This window comes from Podarcis vaucheri (genome assembly GCF_965113315.1).
Source record: "Podarcis vaucheri genome assembly, chromosome: 6".
NCBI lineage: Eukaryota > Metazoa > Chordata > Lepidosauria > Squamata > Lacertidae > Podarcis > Podarcis vaucheri.
The window spans coordinates 67,273,020-67,297,670 of record NC_138764.1 but is presented as its reverse complement, the minus strand read 5'-3'; the positions used below and the strand labels follow the sequence as shown (position 1 = coordinate 67,297,670).

Sequence of the window (24,651 nt, the reverse complement as noted above, 5' to 3'; positions counted from 1 at the left end):
GCGCCACCCGCGTCCCTAAATATGGGTTAAAGGCATTCAAATCCTCTGAGGAACACTCTACCTTGATTCCTAACCACCAGACTCTTTTCAGATTTTTTTTTAAAAAACCTCAACCTCAAGGTTTTTGACATCTTTGCTAAGAGGACCATGTTGTGGTGAATATCTAAATCTATCACTTAGATCAGGGATGAGGAACCTGTGGCCCTCCAGACATTATTCCTTTCACCCCGACCATTGGCCACGCTGGCTGGGGCTGATGGGAGTAGGAGCTCAACATTTGGCGGACCTCAGGTTCCCCATTCCTGAGTTAGATGTTCTGAACGCCTGGACCATTTTCACAGAACTGAAAACAGATTGTTTTTTTTACACAGGGCTGAGTTCATATTATGTGCATTCTCTAACCTCATATCTCTTCCCCCACAAAAAAATGAGATAAAGATGAGAGGTTACTCCATAAAATATGTAGCATTTGCAGATGGGCCCACTGAAATTGCCCTTTTGGCACACATTTGTCATGGATATATAAGGCTAGTAGTCCTGTGTCGAGCTAATCTGGAAATAAAGTTGGCAGTGTAAACAAATATTCTGCTGGAAGGCATGTATCAAGAGTCCTTGATGTATTTTCTACATCTGTGTGGGGGTGGCATATTTACTATATGCCAGTCATCTCAGTGAGAAATGTGTTCTAGGAAATCTGTTTTGGCTGAGTAAGCTTGTACATAATCAGGCGAGAAATCCAAAGGGGATTACTAAGCATTTCATTATCTTCACTTATAGTATATAAGTGGAAGACAATCTCAAGGACAGGTACACAATGATTACCAATAAACAGGGAAGGCATCTCAAAACACGGTAAGATATTTCTATGATATGTTTTCATGCACTTTCACAGTACTTGCAAGTGTGAATTTATCCACTCTATAAGATAATAGATATATCAGATAGAAAGACAGTATCCAATGCAGCATTTAGATAGATGATAGACAGATAGATAGATGATAGATAGCTATCTGAAATATATGCATCTTGTTGTATGTTAATTAGGTTATTCACGGTAAAGGGTCATTTTATAAAGTGATTTTAATTCTTCAAAATTTAAGAGCATTCTTCCCCCACCAAAAAAAGAAGAAAAGAAATTCATTTCTGATCTTCTATGTCCATTTCTGTCTTTTCTTTTGTATACTTTCAAAAAATATCAGATACTAAAAAGGTGAAGAGACGTTCCATGCAATGACCACTATTATGTACATTAGGGACCCCTATTTAGGCTGTAGCTCCCTGACATGTATCTTAACTTGTATAAGTATGTTCACTTGTCTTTCACGCTGGACAAACTTGCCATAGGAAACACTGGTACACTACCAGGGTACCTGTGGCAAACACAATCACCATGAAAAGTGTGGTGTTGGGGGGGGGGGTTTGAGGGCTTCATCCAAATTTGACTGGAAAATGGACATTGATGTGCATGAAGATGCTAAACATTAATATGTTTATTGAGAACTACCAACTGATTCATTTCAGTGGGACCCTTTTTATGTTATCTTTCCTTTTCTTTACCTCAGAAAAAAACTTGATACTGTTTTTCACATTTCCTGTTTGTATTTCTTTCTGCTTTTGAGACCTGAAACCCTTATTGCAAGCAGCTCAGAGGAGGTTGTGCTGTAATAATCCAGGAGGTCCTTAAACATAAAATAAACTTAATTAACTGTTTACAGAATGAGGAATCTATGTAAAAAAGGAAGCCATATAGCTTCTCTATTGCTGAATCATTCCAGACTCCTCTGATTCACTTGAGCACAACCCACTTCTTATCCTCACAACAACGCTCAGAGGTAGGCTAGACTGAGAGATGGTGACTTGTCATCCAGCAGTAAGCTATGTGGCTGAGCAGGGCTTGGGGCTGAAAGGCTTTCAAGTGAGAGAGAAGGATGTACTGGAACAAAAGATGGGGAAATATACAGGCGTTGCAAACTATTTACCATACATTCCAGCTCATCATATAGAAAAGGTTGGAGTATACATACTACTGAACAGAATTATGTAGATGAGCCCCAGTGTCCAACAAGCATCTTGCAGACCTGTTAAAAGACCAGCATGTACCTGTACAAGTAGGGCTGCCTCACAGGTCTTTTATTTCCCATTAATAGCTCTCCTGGCTGAATAGTGAATGTTTTCTACCCAGTGCTGAAATGGAGGGTGGCTACATTCTCTTGCTTCTGCACACAGCCTTTCTGCTGTGTTTGATCCCTAACAGCAGCCTCAAACAACTCCACTTTGGGCACTGCATGGTATCTGTGGATATGTATGAAATGCGGAAGGGATTTGGAGACATCAAGGAAATGACTGTGAGTATTGGTGGAAGGAGGCTTCATACGTGTTTGGAACTGCAGTGAATTTCGTGCGGGAAGCTTAGTCACAGAGACAAATCTTGATGGATCAATTTGATTACTGAACCTTTTGGGTTTCTTCTTCTTCAGCAGTCTCAAGATCAGCACACAAACATCCGCCTCTTACATGGATCACATTCTCTTCAAAATACAAAGGTATCTCTCCTAAGCCATTCAGTGATTAAATTGGGGGTGGGAGGAAGAAGATTTGTGTGTGTGTGTGTGTGTGTGTGTGTGTGTGAGAGAGAGAGAGAGAGAGAGAGAGAGAGAGAGAGAGAGATTTGGCAGACTTTTCAGATTTTCTTGTAAATCTTTGTCCTTGAAAACTTGTTGGTATAAGCTTTCTGTCCCTTGCACATTCTGTTCTCTTATTTGGAGAAGTGCTCATATTCCAACAAAATATTAATCTTAAAAAATAGAGGTGAAAATAACTCCTGTTGAACTCAGTAGATGGATACAATTGGACTGAAAATCTTTCTTTATTCAGAATGTGTCTCCTTTGTGTGCCCTAATATCTATGTCTTTTGTTGGTGATGACGTATATGTATCTCATATGTTCACACATATGAATTCTAATATATCGTTGTCCCATTTACACAATAGTGCCAAAGTTGGCAATAGTTCTGTAATCAAAGCTAACAAAGTCATACCGTGGTACCTCAGGTTAAGTACCTAATTCGTTCTGGAGGTCCGTTCTTAACCTGAAACTGTTCTTAACCTGAAGCACCACTTTAGCTAATGGGGCCTCCTGCTGCCACCACGCCACTGGAGCACGATTTCTGTTCTCATCCTGAAGCAAAGTTCTTAACCCGAGGTACTATTTCTGGATTAGCGGAGTCTGTAACCTGAAGCATCTGTAATCTGAAGTTTATGTAACCTGAGGTACCACTGTGTATGTAATCAGGGACTCAAAGATTGCTGCTTGATTGGACTCCAAAAAGGGTTTGATTTCTAAGATTCTGTCCTGTGAATTTTCACACTGATTATTAGTTACATATTCTCTGAATATATGCATTCCAATATTTGCTTTATTTTATATTGGTATTTTATTTTATAATTGCATTTAATATTTAATTAGATTTCAGGATTAGATTTTTGACAGGTCATGACTGACATTCAGTGGAGTTTAGTATTAATAGTATTTGTTACTTGCAGTATTTGTTATATGCAGTATTTGAAAGGTGATATGAAATTTAAGGAGATAACTATTTAAGATGTTTCATATATGATAACTGATAAAATCAAAATGATTGTGAATTGTCAATAAGCCTCTGATTTGAACTGTAATGCATTATTCAATGACATGTTGCCTAGTCTAATAAGTTATCCTGATTTGCTTTAGTCTGAAGACAGGTGTTGCTTTTTTCATTACTTGTTGAAATTCTACCTGGTTAATGTCTTCAATCAATGCACAGAAGGAAACAACTTTCATCAAAGGAGAGTCAGCAGGATTGCCAACAACTTCCTCAGTATTAAGAAGGAACTGACACTCTGTGTAAGCTGCAGCAATGAACAATCCTATAGCAGTAATGGGCATACTTATAGTAGCTTTAGTACATAATACCAGTAAAATCATGCATGCACTGAAAACAGCTAACCAGATTACAACTCATACAACCTTGGAATAAGTCTATGGGCTTTCTAATTGGTCATAATGGGTTTCAGTTCTCCCCCTCTGGGGTCAGCCAAGACAAGAAAAGTGCCCAGAACATTGGTGCCTGCTTTTAAATACATATCTTGTAAATTTCCTCTGGGTTTTTTGTTTTTATTTTATGGGAACTAACAATCTGAGTAGACAGTCCTATGCATGCCTACTCAGATATAAAATCCTATTGAGTTCAATGGGGCTTACTGTAAAGGAATGTAGGATTTAGCTGGGAAGCTTTTTCTAAAAATTTGCAAAGCAGTGCAGTTTTTCAAAAGTTCATAAAGAAGTAGGTTGCAGGACTGTGCCAAATTTTAATAAGGTTTGATATGTGAAATTTACAGGAGGGGGAAACTCCACATTCCGGACTACCAGATATTTTTTACACTTGTTTGTAAAACAATTGTTTGCAAAGGGGGGGGATCCCCAATTTTTATTTATTCCTAGCCAATTCAGGATCATGTAGTCACAATGACATGTATCCCATAAGATATGGATATATCATTGAAGGGAGAAAGACAAATGAGCATCGTGAAAGGCAGGACGCGTTTTTGACTATGCTAAATCTACTTGGGGATGGGAAAGAAAAAGGGAACATGTTCTTACCACCTAGTTTAAGTTCCACATCCTTCAGATGGAATGATATGAACAGTCAGATGCACGTTTGAATTTGCATCCCGTTGAAAATAATGCTGGACGAATGGATAGCATTCATTACCAGATGTGAATCCAGAGGCAAATCATGATGCATTCATTTCAGTCGAACTGGCGTTCAGGCTCAAAACTGGATGTGTGCCCCAGTCCACATTCTGCTCCAATCATGCACAACTGTGAAAATTAACCAATGGGCACAAATCCTCATAGTTTCCCCTTATGAACAGTTCCATATTTTTTTCCACGAAGGGGTGCAAAAATTGTCAACAAGGCAGCATGTGTTTTTGAAGTGAGGAAAATGTTCGTGAAATCTCTCTCTCCCTCCCTCCCTCCCTCGCTCCCTCCCTCCCCCCCTCTCTCCCTCTCCCTCTCCCTCTCTCCATTTCAGCTCATTGTTAAATATATAACTCTCCAAATTGGCGGATGTTTTCATTATGGCAGTACCACTGCTACAAAGTTTCCTTGAGGTTTCCAGTGCATCTCAGATGCTTTTTGTGGGCCTGAAATCAGCAATGATGCATGCTTTTAAAAAGGAAGGAAGAAAAACTCAGCAGATCTGTAAGAACAGCAGTGATCAGAGAGCTTTCCACAAGTACATCAGACCTAGTGGGTTACTAGATAGCCAGAATTTCTCTCTCTCCGCCCAGAGCAATCATGTGGGTTATCACGTGGGTTAAGGCTTTGGTTTTCAAACTGTAGGGAGGGCCCTTGAGAGAAGAGAGTAAATGACAGACCATCCTTGAGCAGTATTCACTGAATACTGAACTCAGTGGAACTTATTCCAGAGTAAGCTAATAAAAGAGATGAATGGGCAAAATTGCTGCTGAGGAATAAAATACATGCAAAGGGTTGCCATATTTCAAACAGGGGAAATCCGGATGGAAAAGTTGTTGTGCTTTTTCTGGAAAATTGAAAAAAATAATAATGAAGTTTTCGAGCTATTTTTATGGAAAATAAGCAAAAAACAAAAAAAACCTACTAGTTTGCCATACGTCCAAATTTTCCTGGACATTTTAAAGATTTCTGCCCAGACACTGCTGCTGCCTACAGTATTCCGGATATGTTCGGGAAATTCTGGACGTATGTCAACCATATACATGCATGGGGGGGGGGAGGAAGGGGGAGCGTTCCTACATTATAAAGCCCTCTAATATTCCTTCACCCTAATATACAGGTCTTGACATGAGGCCACAAATGGCTGCACATGAGCATCTCTGCAAGTTTGAACAAATGGACTGAGCTTGGTTCTGGGGCAGGGGGGAAAGTATGTTTAGAAGGAAACCCTGCTTTCAAAGTGTTAGAGAAATGTTGAAATAAGTGCAAGCTCCATGCAGAAAACTTGCCACCCTCATAGAATTGTCATAAGCAGTGGATGTAACAAGCAAAAACAAAATAATTACATACACAGATGTAGCACAGTTGATAAAATGGCTTTAACTCTGAAAAACTTCAGATAACGTGTCAGATGCCAGTCCCTTGTCAACTGCAGTTATGTTGCCCATAGGTACATGGATATCAACTCCATCTGCAAGAATGATTCCAGGATATATATTAAAATGGGTTTTGTGTCTTAATAACATGCATTCAGTAAACCTAAATTCAGATTTGTAATTTAAAATTGGTCTTCAGTAAAGTGCCAAAAGCTTCCATTTCTTCATTAGCCTTTGTAGTAGTGTCAAATAATATAGCTCTTTGATGTTCTCATTGCTACATTTTCTTCCTCCTTTGCCTGATGTGGCATTTGATGACCAATTAGCTTTGTACAGCACTTATATGCATGAGTGGTTACAGCAGACTAGGACGAAACTGCTTCTGCAGACCCTCTTTTCCATATTTTATTACATGGATCTCACAACATATTTTTCACAAGTAGAGAATAGATGTGCTCCCATACCAAACAAGATAATTTAGTAATTCAGCATTTGTTTTTGCATTCAGTTCAGCAGTACTGTGAATCTTGTTCCTCTTGAAGATATATGTTTGAACACAATATACATGAAGAAATATGTCTAAACATAATTTATTTAATAATTATTTTCCTTCAGGATACTGTCACAACATGCTCCTGTGGGAAGGAAGCCAATCAAAGATATGAACAAATCCTGAATCAGTTTCAGAGGGTAAATGTGTTTTCACTTTGCAATTTAGCTAATGGAATGCAGGTGCTCTCTTAAGCGGGTTGCAGGTGTCTGGTGTTGAACTGACTTTTGGCATGAGACCAGCCTGACTGGAACCCTTTCGTGTCACTCCAGAAACTGTCTTCATGGCTTGCTCAGAAAAACAAGCACAGCATTTCCCAAGCCTAGCTGGCAACCTAGGATCTTTCATAGAATCATAGAATTGTAGAGTTGGAAGGAGTCTCAAGCGTCATCTAGCTCCCTGCAAATGCAGGAATCTCAACTAAAGCACCCATCACAGATGGCCATCCAACCTCTGCTTAGAAACCTCCAAGGAAGAAGAGTCCACCACAAGAGTCCACTGTCAAACAGCTCTTACTGTCCAGAAGTTCTTCCCGACATTTAGTTGGAATCTCCTTTCTTGTAACTTGAATCCATTGGTTCAGGTCATACCCCCCAGAGCAGGAGAGAAGAAGCTTTCTCCATCTTCCATGTGAGAGCACTTTAGATATTTGAAGTTGGCTGTCATATCTCAGTCTCTTCTTTTCCAGGCTAAACATACCCAACTCCCTCAACCATTCCTTGGTTTCCAAACCCTTGATCATCTTGGTCGCCCTCTTCTGCAAATGTTCCAGCTTGTCAATATTCTTCTTAAACTGGCACCCAGAGCTGGACACAGTATTCCAGGTGTGGCCTGGCCAAGATAGAATAGAGAAGTATTTTGACTTCCCTGGATCTGTCTGGACACTGTACTTCTGTTGATGCAGTCTAGAATAGTATTAGCTTTTTTTTGCTGGTGCATCACACTGTTGGCTCATGCTAAGCTGAACCATGGCAGAACCAGATGAAGAGAGCCATAACTGGATCTTCTGTGTCTTAAAGAAAATAAAAGCAAGTCAGCAAGGAAGGAGGACACTTTGGATTGAGAATGTAAAATTTTCCCCTTGCACTGATATAAATTGTCCCCAATCCTGCAGAAGCTGCTGTTTACCCTGTTAAGGTACCCATACTTACATAATTTTCTGTTACACCTTGCTGTACAAGCAGCTACAGAAGTAATGCAGGAGACACCAGAGATATGTCATTTGTTATCCAGTATTCACACTGGTTGTTTGGAAAATTTATCTTTTCCTGTTCCTTTTCAGATGGACTCACACTCTGCAGCAGTTAAAGCCCTTGGGGAGCTCGACATCCTACTGGATTGGATCGATAAGACAGACTAGGAAAAGGCTGGACACGAGAATGGGCCACACAGAGGAGATGAAATGAATTTAATTTTGTGAACCCCCAAAAGCTTCATCCACTAGCACTGATGTTGAATATCTGCCAAGTGCTCCAATATCTGATATTGGATATCTATATTTGACACCTGGCAATAACTTGTAGTACTATGTAACCATCTCATGTGCAATTCAACTTCCCTCGTCTCCTCCTTTCATGCATCCCTAAATCTGTTCTGGGTTTCCCCTCAACCCTTCAAAGCAAATTTGGTCTGCTCTGAGGCCTTGGGGCACTTGCAAGGGAAAGAGGGGGGGAGTCCTATTGTGGAGTCATAAATCCTCGCACTGTTGGGACAGTTACTTGGTGCTACATTGGGTACAAGTGAACATTTATTCTTCTTAACATGATTTATGTGTCAGACCCAGGTATGTACAAAGGTCATTTGATCTAGTGCAGTGATTTAGTTAGTAAATCACAAATTTAAAAAATGTCCCAGAGAGTCCCTCAACTCTCCAGGGTTTATGTTTGGGACAGCACGGGGGAGAAATAATGGATGAAAATTGGCATTTCTACAAGCAGAACATTCCACCTCTAACCCCATAAATGATTCAGCACAGTACTAAATAATTATCAGCCAATGTTCATGGCTATTGCACTTGCAGTTTGTAGTATTTCATGAAATGTTGTAGTGTTGGTGTTGACATTATTTATTAATAAATATTTATTTATTGAGCATGTTTATATCCTCCTGCCTTTCCAGCCAAAAGGACCAGCAAGGTAGCTTCACCTCAGCATAAAAGCAGCTTGCATTGTAAGGAGTTTTTGGTGGGCTTCTTGTGGGGAATATTATGGTGTCCAATCTTTTAAAGGACTTGAAACTCTTGCTGATACCCACTTACCCGGGAGTAAGCCCCATTTAAGACATTAGGGTTTACTTCTAAGTAAAAAACAAGCATTGTATTGTTTTGCGATAGGTTTTGATGCGGAAGACTGGGGGAGAGGCTGGTTTCATCTTTATACATTTTGTTTCTGATTCTGTAAGGCTGCGAGGCAGGGGACTGCAAGGGCGAAAGCTTCATTCCCTCCTTTTATTTCTTATACACATAGAATCATAGAATCATAGAATCATAGAGTTGGAAGAGACCACAAGGGCCATCGAGTCCAACCCCCTGCCAAGCAGGAAACACCATCAGAGCACTCCTGACATATGGTTGTCAAGCCTCTGCTTAAAGACCTCCAAAGTAGGAGACTCCACCACACTCCTTGGCAGCAAATTCCACTGTCGAACAGCTCTTACTGTCAGGAAGTTCTTCCTAATGTTTAGGTGGAATCTTCTTTCTTGTCATATTTAACCTCACCCGTAGGACAGAGTTGTAACATGTTGTGAGGAGTTCTGAAGTGATTGAATACATTTTGTGTGTGGTTATGTGGTGTTTAGTATGATCATATTCTTTGAAGTGTAGGGTTGTTTGTAAAACCTGCTCCTTTCAGTCACTGACAAAAGCTGTCTTTGCCAGTGCTTGTTATCCTGAGAAGTTGTCTTTCCCAGTTCTAAGAAAGCTGTGTTGTCTCAGAGCCCCCAACTGGCATAGCCTGATGAAGGAAACCTTTGGAGAACTGTGTTGGAGTGCAAAGGGTTCCCCTTTTTGTGTACTCCATTATACAAATATCACATAGACCCCCGTAAGATGCAACAGAGAAATTTGTGTAAAATGTATGGTATTAAGTTGCAAAACAAAAAAAAAAGTAAATCTCACCAAAGTATTAGTGCTAGATGCAAATTTATTGCTGTATCTCCTGCCACAACAAGAGAATTCAGGGAAGCTCAGGTCAATACTAAATGTGTTCTGAATGTGAAACATTTTGGAAATATATTGTTTGAGTAGATTACACAAAAAAATGTGTTTCTCGCACACAATCATCCATTTAGCAATACAAAGAGTAATACAGCAGGTATTATTTCAAGACAAGTACAGTAATGTATAGCATTTAATTGCATTAAAATCAAATGCATTGTGTAATTATGGCTGTAATCCTAAACACATTTACTAGGGAGAAAGCCCTACTGAGCACAGCTGCACTTCAAAGTGGACCTTGCACACCACCTTGCTTTCATGAATGGCAGCAGTGAAACAATATATAATTTATAGTCATATAAAATATATGCAGAAAATTGTGCTGCATAAGTACTGTATAATTAACAGGTGGAATTGGTCCATCAGATGTTTTGTTTTTGTCCCAATTGAAGCTGATCTTATTAAGAGACTTCCTTGTCTCAGCTTTGTAGTATATGAAAACTCACAGTCTTTAATATATTTACAGCACAATCCTATGCATGTTTACTCAAAAGCAAGTCTGCCTTACTTCAGTGGAACTTATTCTAGGCTCTTGGTGATAGGGCTACATCCCTCACATTCAAACCCTAGCATATTTTCTTCGAAGTATGCACTGCTTAGTGAGAGCAGCCTTGAATTTATAAGCTTGGGATCCAGAATTCCCAGGAGCAGATCTCTGCTCATAAGACAGGAAGGAAGAGTTACGGTATACAGGTAATTTTCACTGCTTCCTGCTTCCTAGTGCAGCCCCTGTGCCATCTGAAAAGGTGCTCTGGAGGACTAGGGCGCTCTTCAAAACAGTGTGGGAAATGGTGGTGGGCAGGAAGAGGGAACATTACCATCTCTTCTTCTGCTGGGAGCATCTGCTGGATCAAAGCCTGTTCCACGATGAACTAGTCTAATCTAAATATTAATATTTCAAGATTTACCAGTAATAGCTTATATGTGGTTCCTACAATCAGTTTACCTATTTGCTCCATTTTCTATGGACATGATTTCTTTTAGTGTGTTGCATGTGGAGATACAATGGATAGTTTGTGTTATCTGCAATTAATTATGTGACATGCCCCAATTAGCATTTCCAAATTTCTTCATATAAAAGTTGGTGCGTTATTGAACTGGTAGCAGCCTTCCCAAGGTATTTCATATAGGACAAAAGTATATTTCAATTCCCCATATCTAGCATAATTGTCCCTCTTTTCCTTTCTTTGCCAGAGTTGTTCTCATTTACAAAATTAAGCTGATTTTGCACATATCCACCCATTCACAATAAATACTTCTCCAGTCTTCTGTTTCTGACTTACCATAAATTGAGCTATGCCACCATCCTACAAATATTTTCCTTTCCTTTCCTGCATATTATATCAAAGTAATTGGGGTCCGTGGCTATATTTGTTTTGGGGTTTTAGAATCCCACATCCTAACACTCAGTGAAGGATATGTATATATACAGCAAACATGTGAAAAATACTAGTTCCAGGATAGCAAGGGACAATAATGCACAAATTAATAAAAACAAAATGATAGGGAGTTGTGGCCTGGACATGTCTAACCATGAACACATGCAGCCTTCCAAGAACATATATACACACTTCTTGAAATGAGTGAAAGGTGTTCAAGAGCAGACATGTTTTGAACAAACTGAACTCTTGCAACAGTCCTGAAATCCAAACAATTGCCTTGATTTTTCCCCCCACTGTCCTTTGCAAACCGGCAGAAATTTGCTACCTGGATAGCATTCTTCTCCAGTAGAAGGAAGGGTGTGGGGAAGAATTTCATGAAATCTCAAGGAAGAGATATTACTGCCTTTTCAGCTCTCTGAATCAAAGCCCCTTCCACATATATAAGCACTACAACGGGTGCCAGGGGTCCCTACATGAGCTGGTTGCTTTTGTGTTGGGAGTGTTCTGTTCTGGAACCTTGTCTTCATATGCATAACTTTGGTCATCAGATCATAGATATTTTGAAACCTGCTTTAGGAATAGTTAAAGTTTAACAGAAATGAATGTGCTTCCAGCATAATACTTGTTGATATCCATGAGAATGTTTTAAAATAATTGTGATAGAGGTAAACATGCGGGGGGAAATATGTAGACAGCAATCACCTATTCAGGGTTGGGTTCTTGCTGCTGTTTTCGATGTAAGCTCACTGGAAGAGAAAAACTATCCATAATGTAGCTTGAAATGCTTTGTTTTTAACAATATGTTTTGCCTGACTCCTCCTCATTTAACAATGGATGGGTGCACTGGCAATCTACTCAGTACAACTCCTGCCTAGGTCTGTCCAAGACAAGAGCACATTTGCTTTACAACAAGATGCGGTTTGATTTGGTTTTGCTGCTCATTTAATTGTAGAAAGTCTTGCATGATTCGAGAGGTGGTGCAATTGACTCGCAGATGAGCAAAGAGAATGTAGGAAAGTGCTACCTGACTGGAGCAGAGGTGCTGTCCCCAAAGCTAACTCCGTAGAACTGAACTTTGGAAGACCCATAGCAGTCCTGCTGCTAAAGTCAAACCCTTCCTGTTCAAGTACAGGGGCTGTGTGTGTGCATCCGTCAAGCCCAGCACCCTATGCAGTTCTTTAAGGCACAAGAGGGCTTTGCAACTTAAAGCATTGGGGGGAATTGGGTCTGTTGACGTGTGCCTGCTCAACCACGTGGCAGTCTAATGGGCACCCAGGTGTTTTTCAAAGCCTCCCATCTAGTGCCCACTAGCGAAGTGCCCACTTTTATCTCCTTAATTCTCTAGAATGGACTATGCAACACAGAATACTGACTCTGATTCTAATATGCCTCCAGCCAATTTAGCAGGATATCCAGTTCTCCAAGGGCTTTCATAGCAGCAAGTGTAACATCCATCTGGAAGTTAATTAACATGAAAACTTGGTCAATAACAAAAGCATTTGGGGGTGGTACATTAGCATTTTGGGGTGGGATGTAAACATTCCCCTTTAGTCAACTGCTGCCTTTATTTTTGTTGTTAAGATTAATATCATAATCAATAACCATTTCTATTGCACTTTAAAGTTCAGGTTGCAGTCCAATCAGTTTACCTGCTCATAGTTTCTGATGATCTGATGATATTTGTTTATTGCCTCTTCCCCACAGTTGCACATATTTTCATCCTGCTGGTAAATTATAAAAATACCCATTGGCATAATAAAATTCAGTAGAGGTTTGGGACATACCAGTTTCGTCAGCTGCGTTTTATCAGACTGTACTATATACAGTGAATCCATCACTACCACTAATAGTGGACTTGGGTGGCTGATGGAAACAGAACCAAAGTGGGGCTATGGAAAAAATCATTCTATTCTTAAATTCAGGTCTCTATATCAGCTTGTTTGTTTGTTTTTAAAAAGAAGTCCTCGTGAAAATTCATTAGATAGTGCAAATTTCTCCTGACATATATATATGTTTGTATGTAATTTTGCTTAATATACACAATTTTGCAGAACATTTCCTTCTAAAATAATGCATTTTGTACCATATTTTCACCATATTGAGCCCAGTCCTGGCCAGGGAGGGTGGGATATAAATAATTTTTTAAAAATTATTACTATTGTTATTATTAGCATTAGCATTTTAATGGAAACTTTACCACTGTGTGTGCATTTTTACACATGTTACTTGACAAGAGAACTACAATGCAAACTTTGGAGAAGTCTAAACAAAATTAAATAATTCCTTCCAGTAGCACCTTAGAGACAAACGAAGTTTGTTATTGGTATGAGCTTTTGTGTGCATGCACACTTCTTCAGTGCAAAATTCAAAGGATGGCTGTGTTTCAGTTCATATATTGTAAATGTAAGTTAGATAGATTCACCTTTTAATGGAAAAGAAAAAAACAGAAAACTGAGGTAGAGGGTAAGGAGTTTGCCCTGCTTGTGTGTAATGGCCAGCTGCAACCCTGAATGAACTGCTCTTGTGAGTATGGCAGTTACGCTAAAATATTCTGTGGCAGGCCTCAATTGTTATCTTTATTTCAGTAATGCTCTGTGGTAGTTGTTCGACTTTGGGGCCAGAACTGCCTGCTTGTGTACTTCTCTGCACATTCCTGCTAATTCTCTACATTAGGCATTATCTATTGCATAATATCTTTAAAACACCACTCAGTACTCTGACAGTATCTCCTCCAAAGAAAACTGATCCTTTCACGTGGTTCATATTCTATAACTTAAAGAAGGCAACAGTATCGTAATGAACAAATCTGAAGATTAATCAGATTAATTTACATCCCTTCCTAATAAACATTCAGGGCAATGAAAATATGATAACTTCCACAAAACTAACATGTGACTTACACACACTCTGAATTTCTTCTCTATGCTGAGGAAGGAGTTGGCTATGCCACTGATTTTCCGATTGATGTAAAGACTTCCTGTCTCACAGTGCCTGAAGACTTTGTCCAGGTAAAATCTTAAGATGCTACGAACAAGGCAACAGCTGTCTAAAGTCTCCAGGGAGAGAGTTTGGATTTATTAAGCACCGTAAGACAAAGCTTTTTTCAGAACCTTTTGGCAAATTTGCATTGAGAAAAGGCTTCCCACACACCAGGAAGGAAAACTGATAAAAGCTTATATCCTGCTCCCACCATCCCAGCCCCCCAGCAGGTGAACTTGTATCATATCACAATGGGTTGTATTTAGCTTAGTCATCTGCAGAGTAGACCCACTAAATCCAATAGACTTAACTTAGTCAAGCCCATTGTTTTCAATGAGTGAATGCAAACATTATTTTAAAGCATTTGTTGTTACATTAATGCAGTGTTTCCCATCAGCCAGTGGAGAGTCCTGTACTACTGGAACTGCCAGATTAATGCAGGTTGAACTAATTAATTAAAGAGTAAAAAAAAAAATCATGCTGTTGTGGGAAGCAGTTCAGATCTACATCTAAGGCCACTTTCCAAAACCAATGCCTCCAGCAACACATCAGTTTCCAATTGATGCATTTCTTGGTTGGGAATGCTGGCATATCAGCAAAACAAAACCCACCTACAGCATTTACAAGGTTTTTTGCCCCCCTCCAAAAGCTGACCAATCCTAAAATAGCCTTAAACATGGTTTACACATCAGCAGTAGGTCTTACACCGTTAAATGGACCTGGGACTACAAGCATTCCAAATACATTTATCTAGAAGTAAAGCCAATAGGGCTTACTTCTCAGTGTAGATGCATAGAACTGCCTTATTTGTTTAGAAGACATACCGGTATACAGCAACACTCTGCACAGAACAGCAACTTAACATTCAGCATGGCATTTCGACCCATCTAAAGCCATACCATTCAAGAAACGTACAGCATTTGTAGTCTCCTCAGCCCACTCTCTTTCTAAAATCCCTTATATCTTGCCTTTCCATTTTAAATAAAATGCTCATGCAGACTTACAACAGATATCTAAAATCAACCAGCCAAGGGCAACAGAGATGGCAAGGGAGTTTCAGACAAAAGTAGAATGAACTGTTTAAAGTAGGATGAACCGTGTGATCGTTAATGTTCTTTTAAATCAAAATCTGCTTGCTTTCCACAAGTTGATTCAAATATATTAATAGTGATATCATTTTGCTACAGAAATTGCAAAGAGATATTCTAACTAGTAGCACTTACTTGAAAGTTATGCAGAGAATGTGGGTGCAAAATGCTTGCTGTTCTGATAGGATCTCTGGCTTGCTAAATAGGGAAGAGAGACAATCCAGTCTGATTATGTGCTTTTTGCCACACCGATCATTAAACAACTACAGCCCAACAGCACATAAATATAGTTTAATATAACTGTAGGCTTCAGCTTGAAAAAAGGTAACAAATCAAACAATATCTGGAGGATAAAACAACTGTACTTTCAGTTCAGCCATATTTATATTGTCACTGGGTCTAAGTACGTTTCTTCTGCATTGGATGATATTGCTACAAATGTTAATGAAACAGCTTTCAGAATGGAAAGATTTATGGGAACTGATAAAATGTGATTGCTAAAGTTGAGTTTCTGAATTGATTGAAACGAAACATTTTTGATCCAACAAACAAGCACCCAGCCAAGAATATATGAGGTAATGGTCATCTAGGTTTGCCGTAAATTTCAAACTGGTATGCTTAAAGATGAAAAACTTCAGATCAATTCTTTAAATTCAACACCCTTTTCTTTCCCCACACTGCACAATAGTGAGAGTAATTCTACTGAAACTTCTTACATTGACTTTTTAAATGTTGAGAGACTCCACTTTCTTCAAGAAATTTGAAGAAATTCTGCAGGGGGAAATGTTTCTTGCAACATAACTTTAAGCACATTTACTCATATGAAGGTCCCATTAGTTTCTTCTAGGTAAATTTAGGACAGCCAGCTATTTTTTTTTATTTGAGCAATCTAACCCATTCAACCTACATCCACAATTCAAAATAAAAAAATTCCTTCCAGTAGCACCTTAAAGACCAACTAAGTTAGTTCTTGGTATGAGCTTTCGTGTGCATGCACACTTCTTCAGATACACTGAAACAGAAGTTGCCAGATCCTTCTGTTCAGATACACTGAAACTTCTGTTTCAGTGTATCTGAAGAAGTGTGCATGCACACGAAAGCTCATACCAAGAACTAACTTAGTTGGTCTTTAAGGTGCTACTGGAAGGAATTTTTTTATTTTGACTATGGCAGACCAACACGGCTACCTATCTGTAACTGGATCCACAATTCAGTTTTCCAAATCAACTCATGGATCAGTTTAGCAATTAAACATTTGCAGTAATTGTGTTTGCTGGTGTTGCTTCTTGTCCTGTCTTCAGTGGCAAAATAGAACAATCACTTGTTATCTTACTGATGATTGTCTTTTAAATATATGGATATTATTAGCCCACACGCAACTTAGAAGTTCTCTCTATGCTGAATTGTGGCTATACCAAAACAGCCATGCTTTTTTTTCTTTTTCACGAGGGTTGAAAAGCACCCCTTATTTTCCTCATGCTTTGGCATTTTTTGCAAGCACACCCATGTTCTCTTAATGCTAGGGTTGCCATATTTCAAAAAGTAAAAACCAGGACACCCTGAAAGTTGAGCACAGCCTTTCAAAAATCCCCCTCCCAGACATCAATTCCACCTTTGAAATCCTGGTAATGTCCGGGACATATGACAGCCCTATTAATGCTATACTTAATGTTCACAATTTCTTCTTTTCCCTCACAGTCCTCACTCTCATTTGCATACATTGTCATTTAATCCTATTGGTTGTGGTGGCCTGTGTGAATTTGATGATGATATCTAATGCAATGCCATTGTGGGCATTTGGAAGCAAAATCAATTGGATTTAACAGTAAGGTGGGTCAATGAAAGCTGTGAAGGAAATGAGGAAGAAAGAAAATATTGCCAGGAACTGTAAGCATGTGCCAAGTGAATAAAATGATGCCAAGGAAGCAATGAAATGATTCTAGTATTTGGCAAAGTGAGGATTTATTTTGCCACAACCCATTCAGCTGTGCCATGAGTGCTACTTTTGACATAAATACTGACAAAGAGAATATTTGACACAAACCTACTGAATACACTCAGAGCTGTCAATCTTTCCTCCAATTTCTTGCTCTTAAAAGTCATCCCCGCTCCCACAGCTATCAAGACTTTTGGACTTTTGTGAATTGTAAATGCTCAACTCAAGGAGTAATGCAGGCAAACCATTATCGTGTTGGCTTCCATATGTCCTCTGCACTGAGTTTCCAAGAGATTGGCTCTTATGATAGAAGGAGAAAAGAACAATACTTACAATGACCTTTTTAATTGTACCAAAGCCATCCCGGATTTCATGAATATTCATTGAAATGCTGCAAGGTCCAAACTGGAAAAACCTGTCCCCCAAAACAGGCGGCAGCAGGAGATAGAGAAAGAGGCTGAAAAAGACTTGCATAGTCTGGAGAATGAAGAACCTCTGGGTGGCTAAAGTGCGTTCCTGTTAAGAGGGGAAATGTTTTTGAATTATTTTGCCTCTGCATTATGCTTCATGCATTATCTGTGAAGTGCTAATAATAATAATAATATTCAATTTTTTTTAACAAGTGGGTCAGATGTTAATCTGATCCAGACATGGAACTTCTTGTATTGTTTTATTATTTTCACCATGCGCTATCTGCAACTCCTCCCTTTATATTCTCCCTTTATATTTTACAGTGCGATAGTAGTGCTTTCTGGACAGAACTCTGGAGCAGAAATAAGATATCCAATAGCAGGGAAAAAATTGGCTGGGTAGGTTGAAAACCAATGAATATGCAACTGCTGCTGATAACTGCTTTGAGATCAAGCCGTATATACATTTTATTAAATAAGTAAGTAAGTAAGTAAGTAAGTAAGTAAGTGCAAGGTGAAGCCTGTTAGGGTTGGTTGGTTGGTTAGTTAGTTAGTTTATATTTACAAATATTTGCTGTTGTGGATGCCTTGTTGAGATTTCTGCATTGCAGGGGATTGGGCTAGATGATTCTTGGCACCCCTTCCAATTCTATGGTTCTGTGATTTTATGAACCACTGGCCTTACTACACATATATACAGGAATAGGTTGCAAACTTGACTTTAACTTTACAGGATAAAAAACTGAGTTCATAGTAGAAAGGTCCCTGGAGCCAGCAGCTCAGTGACATAGTGTCTTAGAGTGTCTGCTCTCAGTGGGGCTTATTTTCAGGTGAGTGTGTATTGAACACAGCTTCAGAACTCAGTGTTAGGAAATATTAGTGGAGGATTAGAGGTGAAAAACTGTAGCACCTTTATATTAATTGATAATTACTCACTACAATTCTGATTCGTCCACTTGATAAAACCAGAATCTTGCCACCTGCAGCTCCCTCCTCACCCTTCCTTTGAAGGAGGAACCTGCATCCAGGACCATGTCACCAACTTCTAGGGACTTGAACAGGGATTGGAGACCCTCAACCCTTCCAGATGTTGCTGGACTCCAAATCCTATCATCCCTTACTATTGATCATGCTGGCTGGGGATGATGGGAGTTGGAGTCCAACAACATATGAAGGGCCACTGACTCCTCATCCTTGTATTGCAGAAACTGCCATACAGCCATCCATGTATCTGAAGCATCTTATGTTATATTGGATTTAAATAACTGAAAATTTTATTGAAAACCAATCTTGACTAAAATGTGGTTGATAAATGTAATAATTAATAAATTAATTAATAAAAAAGATGGATTAAAAGATTAAGAGGGAAATATTTTGTTGCTACAGTGTAAGAATGAAATTAATAAACATATAATTTCATTTTACTCCAAAAGAAGTAATTATTGACCTTATGGTACAGAATTAAAAGGAACAGAAAATTGGGTTGTTGTTTTTTTTACTAACATTAGATCATTTTTAAAGATTTGCGGATGAATTTGTGGAGTTAGATCTATTAATACCCAGGTATAGCATAATCCTATTTAGTGAAAACTAAAATTTTAGATATCATAGCACAAAGGTAAAGGTAAAGGGACCCCTGACCATTAGGTCCAGTCGTGGCCGACTCTGGGGTTGCGGCGCTCATCTTGTTTTATTGGCCGAGGGAGCCGGCGTACAGCTTCCGGGTCATGTGGCCAGCATGACTAAACTGCTTCAGGCGAACCAGAGCAGTGCACAGAAACACCATTTACCTTCCCACTGGAGTGGTACCTATTTATCTACTTGCACTTTGACGTGCTTTCAAACTGCTAGGTTGGCAGGAGCTGGGACCGAGCAACGGGAGCTCACCCTGTTGCGGGGATTCAAACCGCCAACGTTCTGATCAGCAAGTCCTAGGCATAGAGATCACTATTTTTACAGTTTGATGTGCACATTCAGATAGCATTTAACTGGTTTATAAATTGTGAAAATAGATACAGAAACCAATTCCACTGTAGTATAATCTCATAGCATTCCTGACCCAGAAATTGGTCTCTCATGTAGTTAGTTACAATCCTAATTCTGGAAGGTCAGTCCTTTATTTTTGCCTGTCAAAAAACACTGTAAGTTTACAGCAGCTACCTGGATCTTTTCATGCATACTCATCACTCAGTTGAAGCATATTGCTGCTGGTGCAAAATAACTTTCAAACAAGATCAACTAGATACAAATGCCTGAATGGTATAACTGCATATGCATATAAGCAGGGAGGCATGTTGTAATTACCGAAAAGTAAGCCAAATGCATAGATATACATCTTGGATAGTGTCTTACCTTAGGCTTTGATGTGTAGATGCTTGCCTCTTAATTTGATGATGAATCTGAAAATGTCTGATGGTTTTATAGAGGTAAAGAGCGGAAATCAGTCTTTGAGGTTTTTTCCATGTGTCCTTTTCTCAGTACTCCATTTCCACATAGTTTTCCTTTATTTGGGAGTGGGAATTTTGGAGTTTCCTTGTACTGATTCGATCCAAGATGAAAGGTTGAGCTTCACGTAGCTGTCCCTTTTGCCTTATCTGTCAGCTAGCAGGCATACATTGGCAATGAATTCCAAAACCCTGTATCTGCCATTGCTTTTGTCTCAGGAGCAGAGGGTTGTAACCAACACTGTCAAAACAGAATTCTACCCACCCAATATAACACCAGTCATGGCCCAACTGCATTGGCTGCCAATTAGTTTCCAAGGTCACTTTGAAGTGCTGGTTTTGATCTATAAAACCTTCTGCAGCTCAGGACCCCAATACCTCAAGAACTGCCTCTCCCCATATGAACAGGCCTAGATTTAGACCCTGCAATCGTCATCTGAGGCACTTCTTTGTGTGCCCACTGCATGGGCAGCCCAGAGAGCCCATTTGTGGAACCCTCTCCCCAGGGTGCTTTCATTATATATCTTTAGCTGTTAGGCAAGAACATTCGTCTTAAACCAGGCCTTCAGCTGTTAACCAATCTATGGCCTTAAAACAGTGTGTGTGTGTGTGTGTGTGTGTGTGGTTATTGTCTTTTTAATTATGTGTGAGATCATAGAATTGTAAAGTTGGAAGGGACCGCGAGGGTCATCTAGTATAGAGTATGGGGCCAGGCAGCACTAGGGATTTGCAGTTCTTCTAGATTACTTTGCTTGGTCTAGCATTTCATGTACATGGTATCAAACATAGTAGGCTGTGTTCTGCTGGCACTTCCCATCATGGTCTATTTAGCATTGTGGAGCTAAAGTGGAGGAGAGGGTACCTCCAGGAAGAGATGTGCATGAGAAAAGGGGGTTCCTACAAGAGGCATTATTTTGGATTCTGCCACCCATTTTGTTCCTTAGGCAGCCTACCTTCTGAAAATGCCCTTCTCTTAAAATATTGATTGATCCACCTGAGAATTTCCTTCTTTCATCACTTCAGGTGCTGCTCTGCCTGCAAGGAAGATGGAAACTGTGTGTCAAAGAAGGCTGTTTGCAAATGCTGCAGAAAATGCAACTTGAAAAAAGAGACAATGCACATATTTTTGTAAACTAAGAAATCTTTAATACATTTTTTTTTAAAAAAAAAGGGCTTTTGAAGCACCATGAGTGAGAACGTCAGACTATCTGGTACTCAGCGGGACACCAAACTGCTCCCTTCCCTTCAATAGAGTCAGACCACTGCATGGCAAACTAATATGTTTGCCACCTGAAGAACTAAAACACAGTGAGAATGTTTACATTTTATGAATGAACCACAGGAAGGAGAGTTTGAGGATATAAATCGGCCTGTTGCCCTTTCTTCCATAATGTCTCTGCTGTATGGTGTTCCAATAATCTTCAATTAGAATTCTAACATTAAAGACCTTCTTGAAAAGTCTTTTGCCTCATGTTGAAGCCCAGGGTGGCCAATTAATAAATAATTTGCATAGTGCAGAAATTTGCACTGCTTAGATTAGTGGGGCAGTTATAAAGCAACTGTAACAAGGAAGCTACATTTTAACAGTGCCAGGGTGTGGTTCGTTCTCAATACATTGCTGAAAAATTAGGTCTTCAGCAATGTTTGGCATTAAAATTTGTAAAAATGCAACACAAATTTCCCTGAGTTTCCAGCTGGTGCATGTTGGGGAAACACCAAAGGAAGCAAAATACAGTACATTTCCCACCGAATTGTTATATTTGTCCATCTCCCCAAAATTCCCCAACAGTTTTTCAAGAAGAAGAAGAAGAAGAAAATGATGACAACAGACATTATAATCACTTATTATTATAACCTACAGGTGAACAGAAGTAGAAGGTTAAAGTCCAGCAAAAAATAAAAATCAATCAACAGGAAGTATACACACACACGTGTGTGTGTGTGTGTGTGTGTGTGTGTGTGTGTGTGTGTGTGTGTATGTCTATTGGAATGGAGAGGCAGATAGATTTTTAACAGTGAGGTCAGTTATCCATTTCCTAAAATCATTGTCCACAAAGCCCTAAGGATGGGAGCAAATACTCTTCAGAACTTTCCCATCTTCTAAAAAACAAAATCAATTTTAAACACGCCTAGATAAAAAGAAGAGGAAAAAGACCCTAGACCTATTTGTTTGTAATTGGAAAGTTTCTTAGCTAGCAGGACTGTTCTCATGTGCTATTTTTATCCAATTATCCACAAAACAATAGAGAATATTAAGTAAATCCCTTTAAAAAATCAACCTCAAACTGTAAAACAGTGGCATATAACCTCTGGCCCAATCAGGCTCAGTGGGCGTCCTAAATAGGCCCATAAGGTTGCTTTCCCCAAAGCATGCCCACCTGTCGTATGCCTGACATCATATGTGATGCCAGGTGTGGGGCAAGTCAAGATGTAGCTGAGGGAGCTCCTTGGACATTGTGACCTGTTGACCCACCCACCTGACAAAGAGGTCACAGGAGTTGGGGGAGGTAAGAATCCAGCCAAATTAAACTCTTCCACGTGGAATCCCTTTCCCTGCAAAAAAATAAATAAAAAAATCCATGCTTTCATTCAAATCTTCCTGATTATATATTTTTTTTATTTTAGCAGTGTTTCTCTGGTTTCATAGGTACCCCACCATCTTTAGGCTCCACAGGCTGCAGAAGAAAAGATCATGAACAAGATACCTGATTCATGCTGGCTTCTGGTCATGGATCTTCTATGCAGAATCTACATTAGTTTTTTATTTTATCAAAATATGGTTTTTGTGGTTCCCTATATTTTTTTTACTGTACTCATGATAGAGGGAAAATCTTCCTATGGCAACCACTTCCAGAATCTCTTTCTCCCATGGTTAATAATGCAGCCCTACTTTACTGGCAAAACCCGCACACTGATCATTCAACACATATTCTTAACATTCAATCTTAGACATATTCTTCAGGCGCCATCATTGTTGTTTTTTAGAGACCTGGCCAAGTCTGACCTCATTGGTTGATATTTGAATGCTGTTGAAGATTGTAGCAACTGCTTTCTTCTTCTTCTTTCATTTTATTGGTATTGTTGATGTATCATTGGTTTTTAATATTGTTTTAATTGAGTTTGTTGGCTGTCTTGAGGGCCTTTATGCTATAATAGTAGAGCAAACAACAAACACACACATTATCACAGTGAGGGCCCCTCTGAATATAGCCTGGGACAAAACTTACAGGTGTGTGAAAGAGAGAGGGGAGTGAGAAAGTTTTGCCTGTTACTACTACCAACTCCATTTTGTAACACTAGAGGGAAGCAAACTCTCTTATTTATTTGGTGCAAGAGTTTTTGCTAGAAATGACATATAAAACTGAAGTTTGTACTGCTGCTGCTGAACTGGTCTCCTAGGTTGTGGAGCTGTTAAGTCCTTACTGGAAATTCCAGTATCATAGGCAGGAATGTAGAAAAGATGTGCTCAGGTCTATTGCTAGCCTGCTCTTTGCAGTTTCATACCAGTTGTCCAGAGCAGCTAATCAAATCAAATCAAAACTTTATTAGCAAAGCCAACAGGCCACAGCTGTACAAAAGTTAAAAATGAGAATAGGGATAAAAGGAAGAAAAGAACAGACAAAAAGAGGTCCGTCGGGTGAACAGGTCTGTCACTCAGATGGTGGCCCTCAATTTCACAGCTCTCTCGATGTACCTCGCGACCTTCTCTGTTATCTGACTGTTCGTATCAGATAATAGAAAATGCAGTGTAATGTCTGTTGAACGGCCGGGGTTGGAGAGAATGAGTGGAGTAATAATCTCATTCCTTAGGTCTTTGTAAAGAGGGCAAGAAAAAAGGACGTGGGACACTGTTTCCGTGTTACCATCTCCACATGGGCAGAGTCGTTTTTCAAATGGGGTCTTTTGGTAACGACCTTCGAGTACAGCAGAGGGAAGAACATCCCATCTAGCCAATGTAAAGGCACGTCTGTATTTTGGGATGGTTAGTTTAGACAAATATGAGGCTGGAGAGTCAAAATGAGAAGGGGGAAAGTAGGTATACCATGGGCACAGTTTCTTTAAGATAGTCAGGTTGTTTTGTCGTTCGATGTCTTTCAGGCGCTGGCCTATTAGACTCTTTGCTTTGATGAGGCCCATTGATAGTAGGGACTGTGAGTGCAGACCGCATGTAAGGAGTTTTTTATGCACAGTTTTAAACCACTTGCTTTCGTGAGGGTCTTGCATTACTAGCGGCAGTAGACCAGGAGGATTCAGATTAAGACGAAGCCAATAATTAAATGTTCTCTGCCAGGTCCGAGTTTCCACAGATGGAAGGCAGGCCTCGAGTCGCAATGCTGCGTTTGGAACACAGGGGGGGACACCGAGTATTTGCCTTAGAAATTTGGACTGGACAGTTTCAAGACTGGAGCAATGGGTCCCCGTCCAGATTTGCGCCCCGTACAATAACTGCGCCAGAGGTTTTGCTTGATAAACTTCAAGGGCTGCTGGGATGTATCTGCCCCCCTTCGTATAGAAGAAGCGGGACAGCATCT

General features: G+C 39.6%; 2 protein-coding genes across 8 annotated transcripts; one reads left to right on the top strand and one right to left on the bottom strand.

Moving 5' to 3' along the window:
* The first annotated feature begins 743 nt into the window (after positions 1-743).
* Positions 744-9,091, top strand: IL20 (interleukin 20). Of its 3 annotated transcripts, XM_082228397.1 has the most exons (6): positions 744-852; positions 2,148-2,345; positions 2,478-2,543; positions 3,730-3,882; positions 6,732-6,806; positions 7,949-9,091. In XM_082228397.1, exons 2-6 carry the CDS (start codon positions 2,190-2,192, stop codon positions 8,024-8,026), a joined length of 528 nt encoding a protein of 175 aa, XP_082084523.1. In that variant the 5' UTR covers positions 744-852; positions 2,148-2,189; the 3' UTR covers positions 8,027-9,091. The 3 variants fall into 3 exon arrangements, 2 of the variants coding, with proteins under 2 accessions (XP_082084523.1, XP_082084522.1); XR_014221209.1 differs by lacking the exon at positions 2,148-2,345; XM_082228396.1 differs by lacking the exon at positions 744-852 and having other exon boundaries at positions 1,595-2,345.
* LOC309535359 (interleukin-20-like) lies at positions 7,380-20,631 on the bottom strand. 5 transcript variants are annotated; one of them, XM_082228391.1, is made up of 6 exons: positions 20,028-20,631; positions 17,599-17,781; positions 15,465-15,527; positions 14,163-14,315; positions 12,912-12,986; positions 7,380-7,678 (listed from the first exon to the last, which is right to left on the bottom strand). In XM_082228391.1, the coding sequence occupies exons 2-6, from the start codon at positions 17,737-17,739 to the stop codon at positions 7,583-7,585; spliced, it is 528 nt and encodes a 175-aa protein (XP_082084517.1). In that variant the 5' UTR covers positions 17,740-17,781; positions 20,028-20,631; the 3' UTR covers positions 7,380-7,582. The 5 variants fall into 5 exon arrangements, with proteins under 5 accessions (XP_082084517.1, XP_082084519.1, XP_082084518.1 ...); XM_082228393.1 differs by having other exon boundaries at positions 12,912-12,983; XM_082228394.1 differs by lacking the exon at positions 7,380-7,678 and adding an exon at positions 12,146-12,717.
* Positions 20,632-24,651: the final 4,020 nt, after the last annotated feature.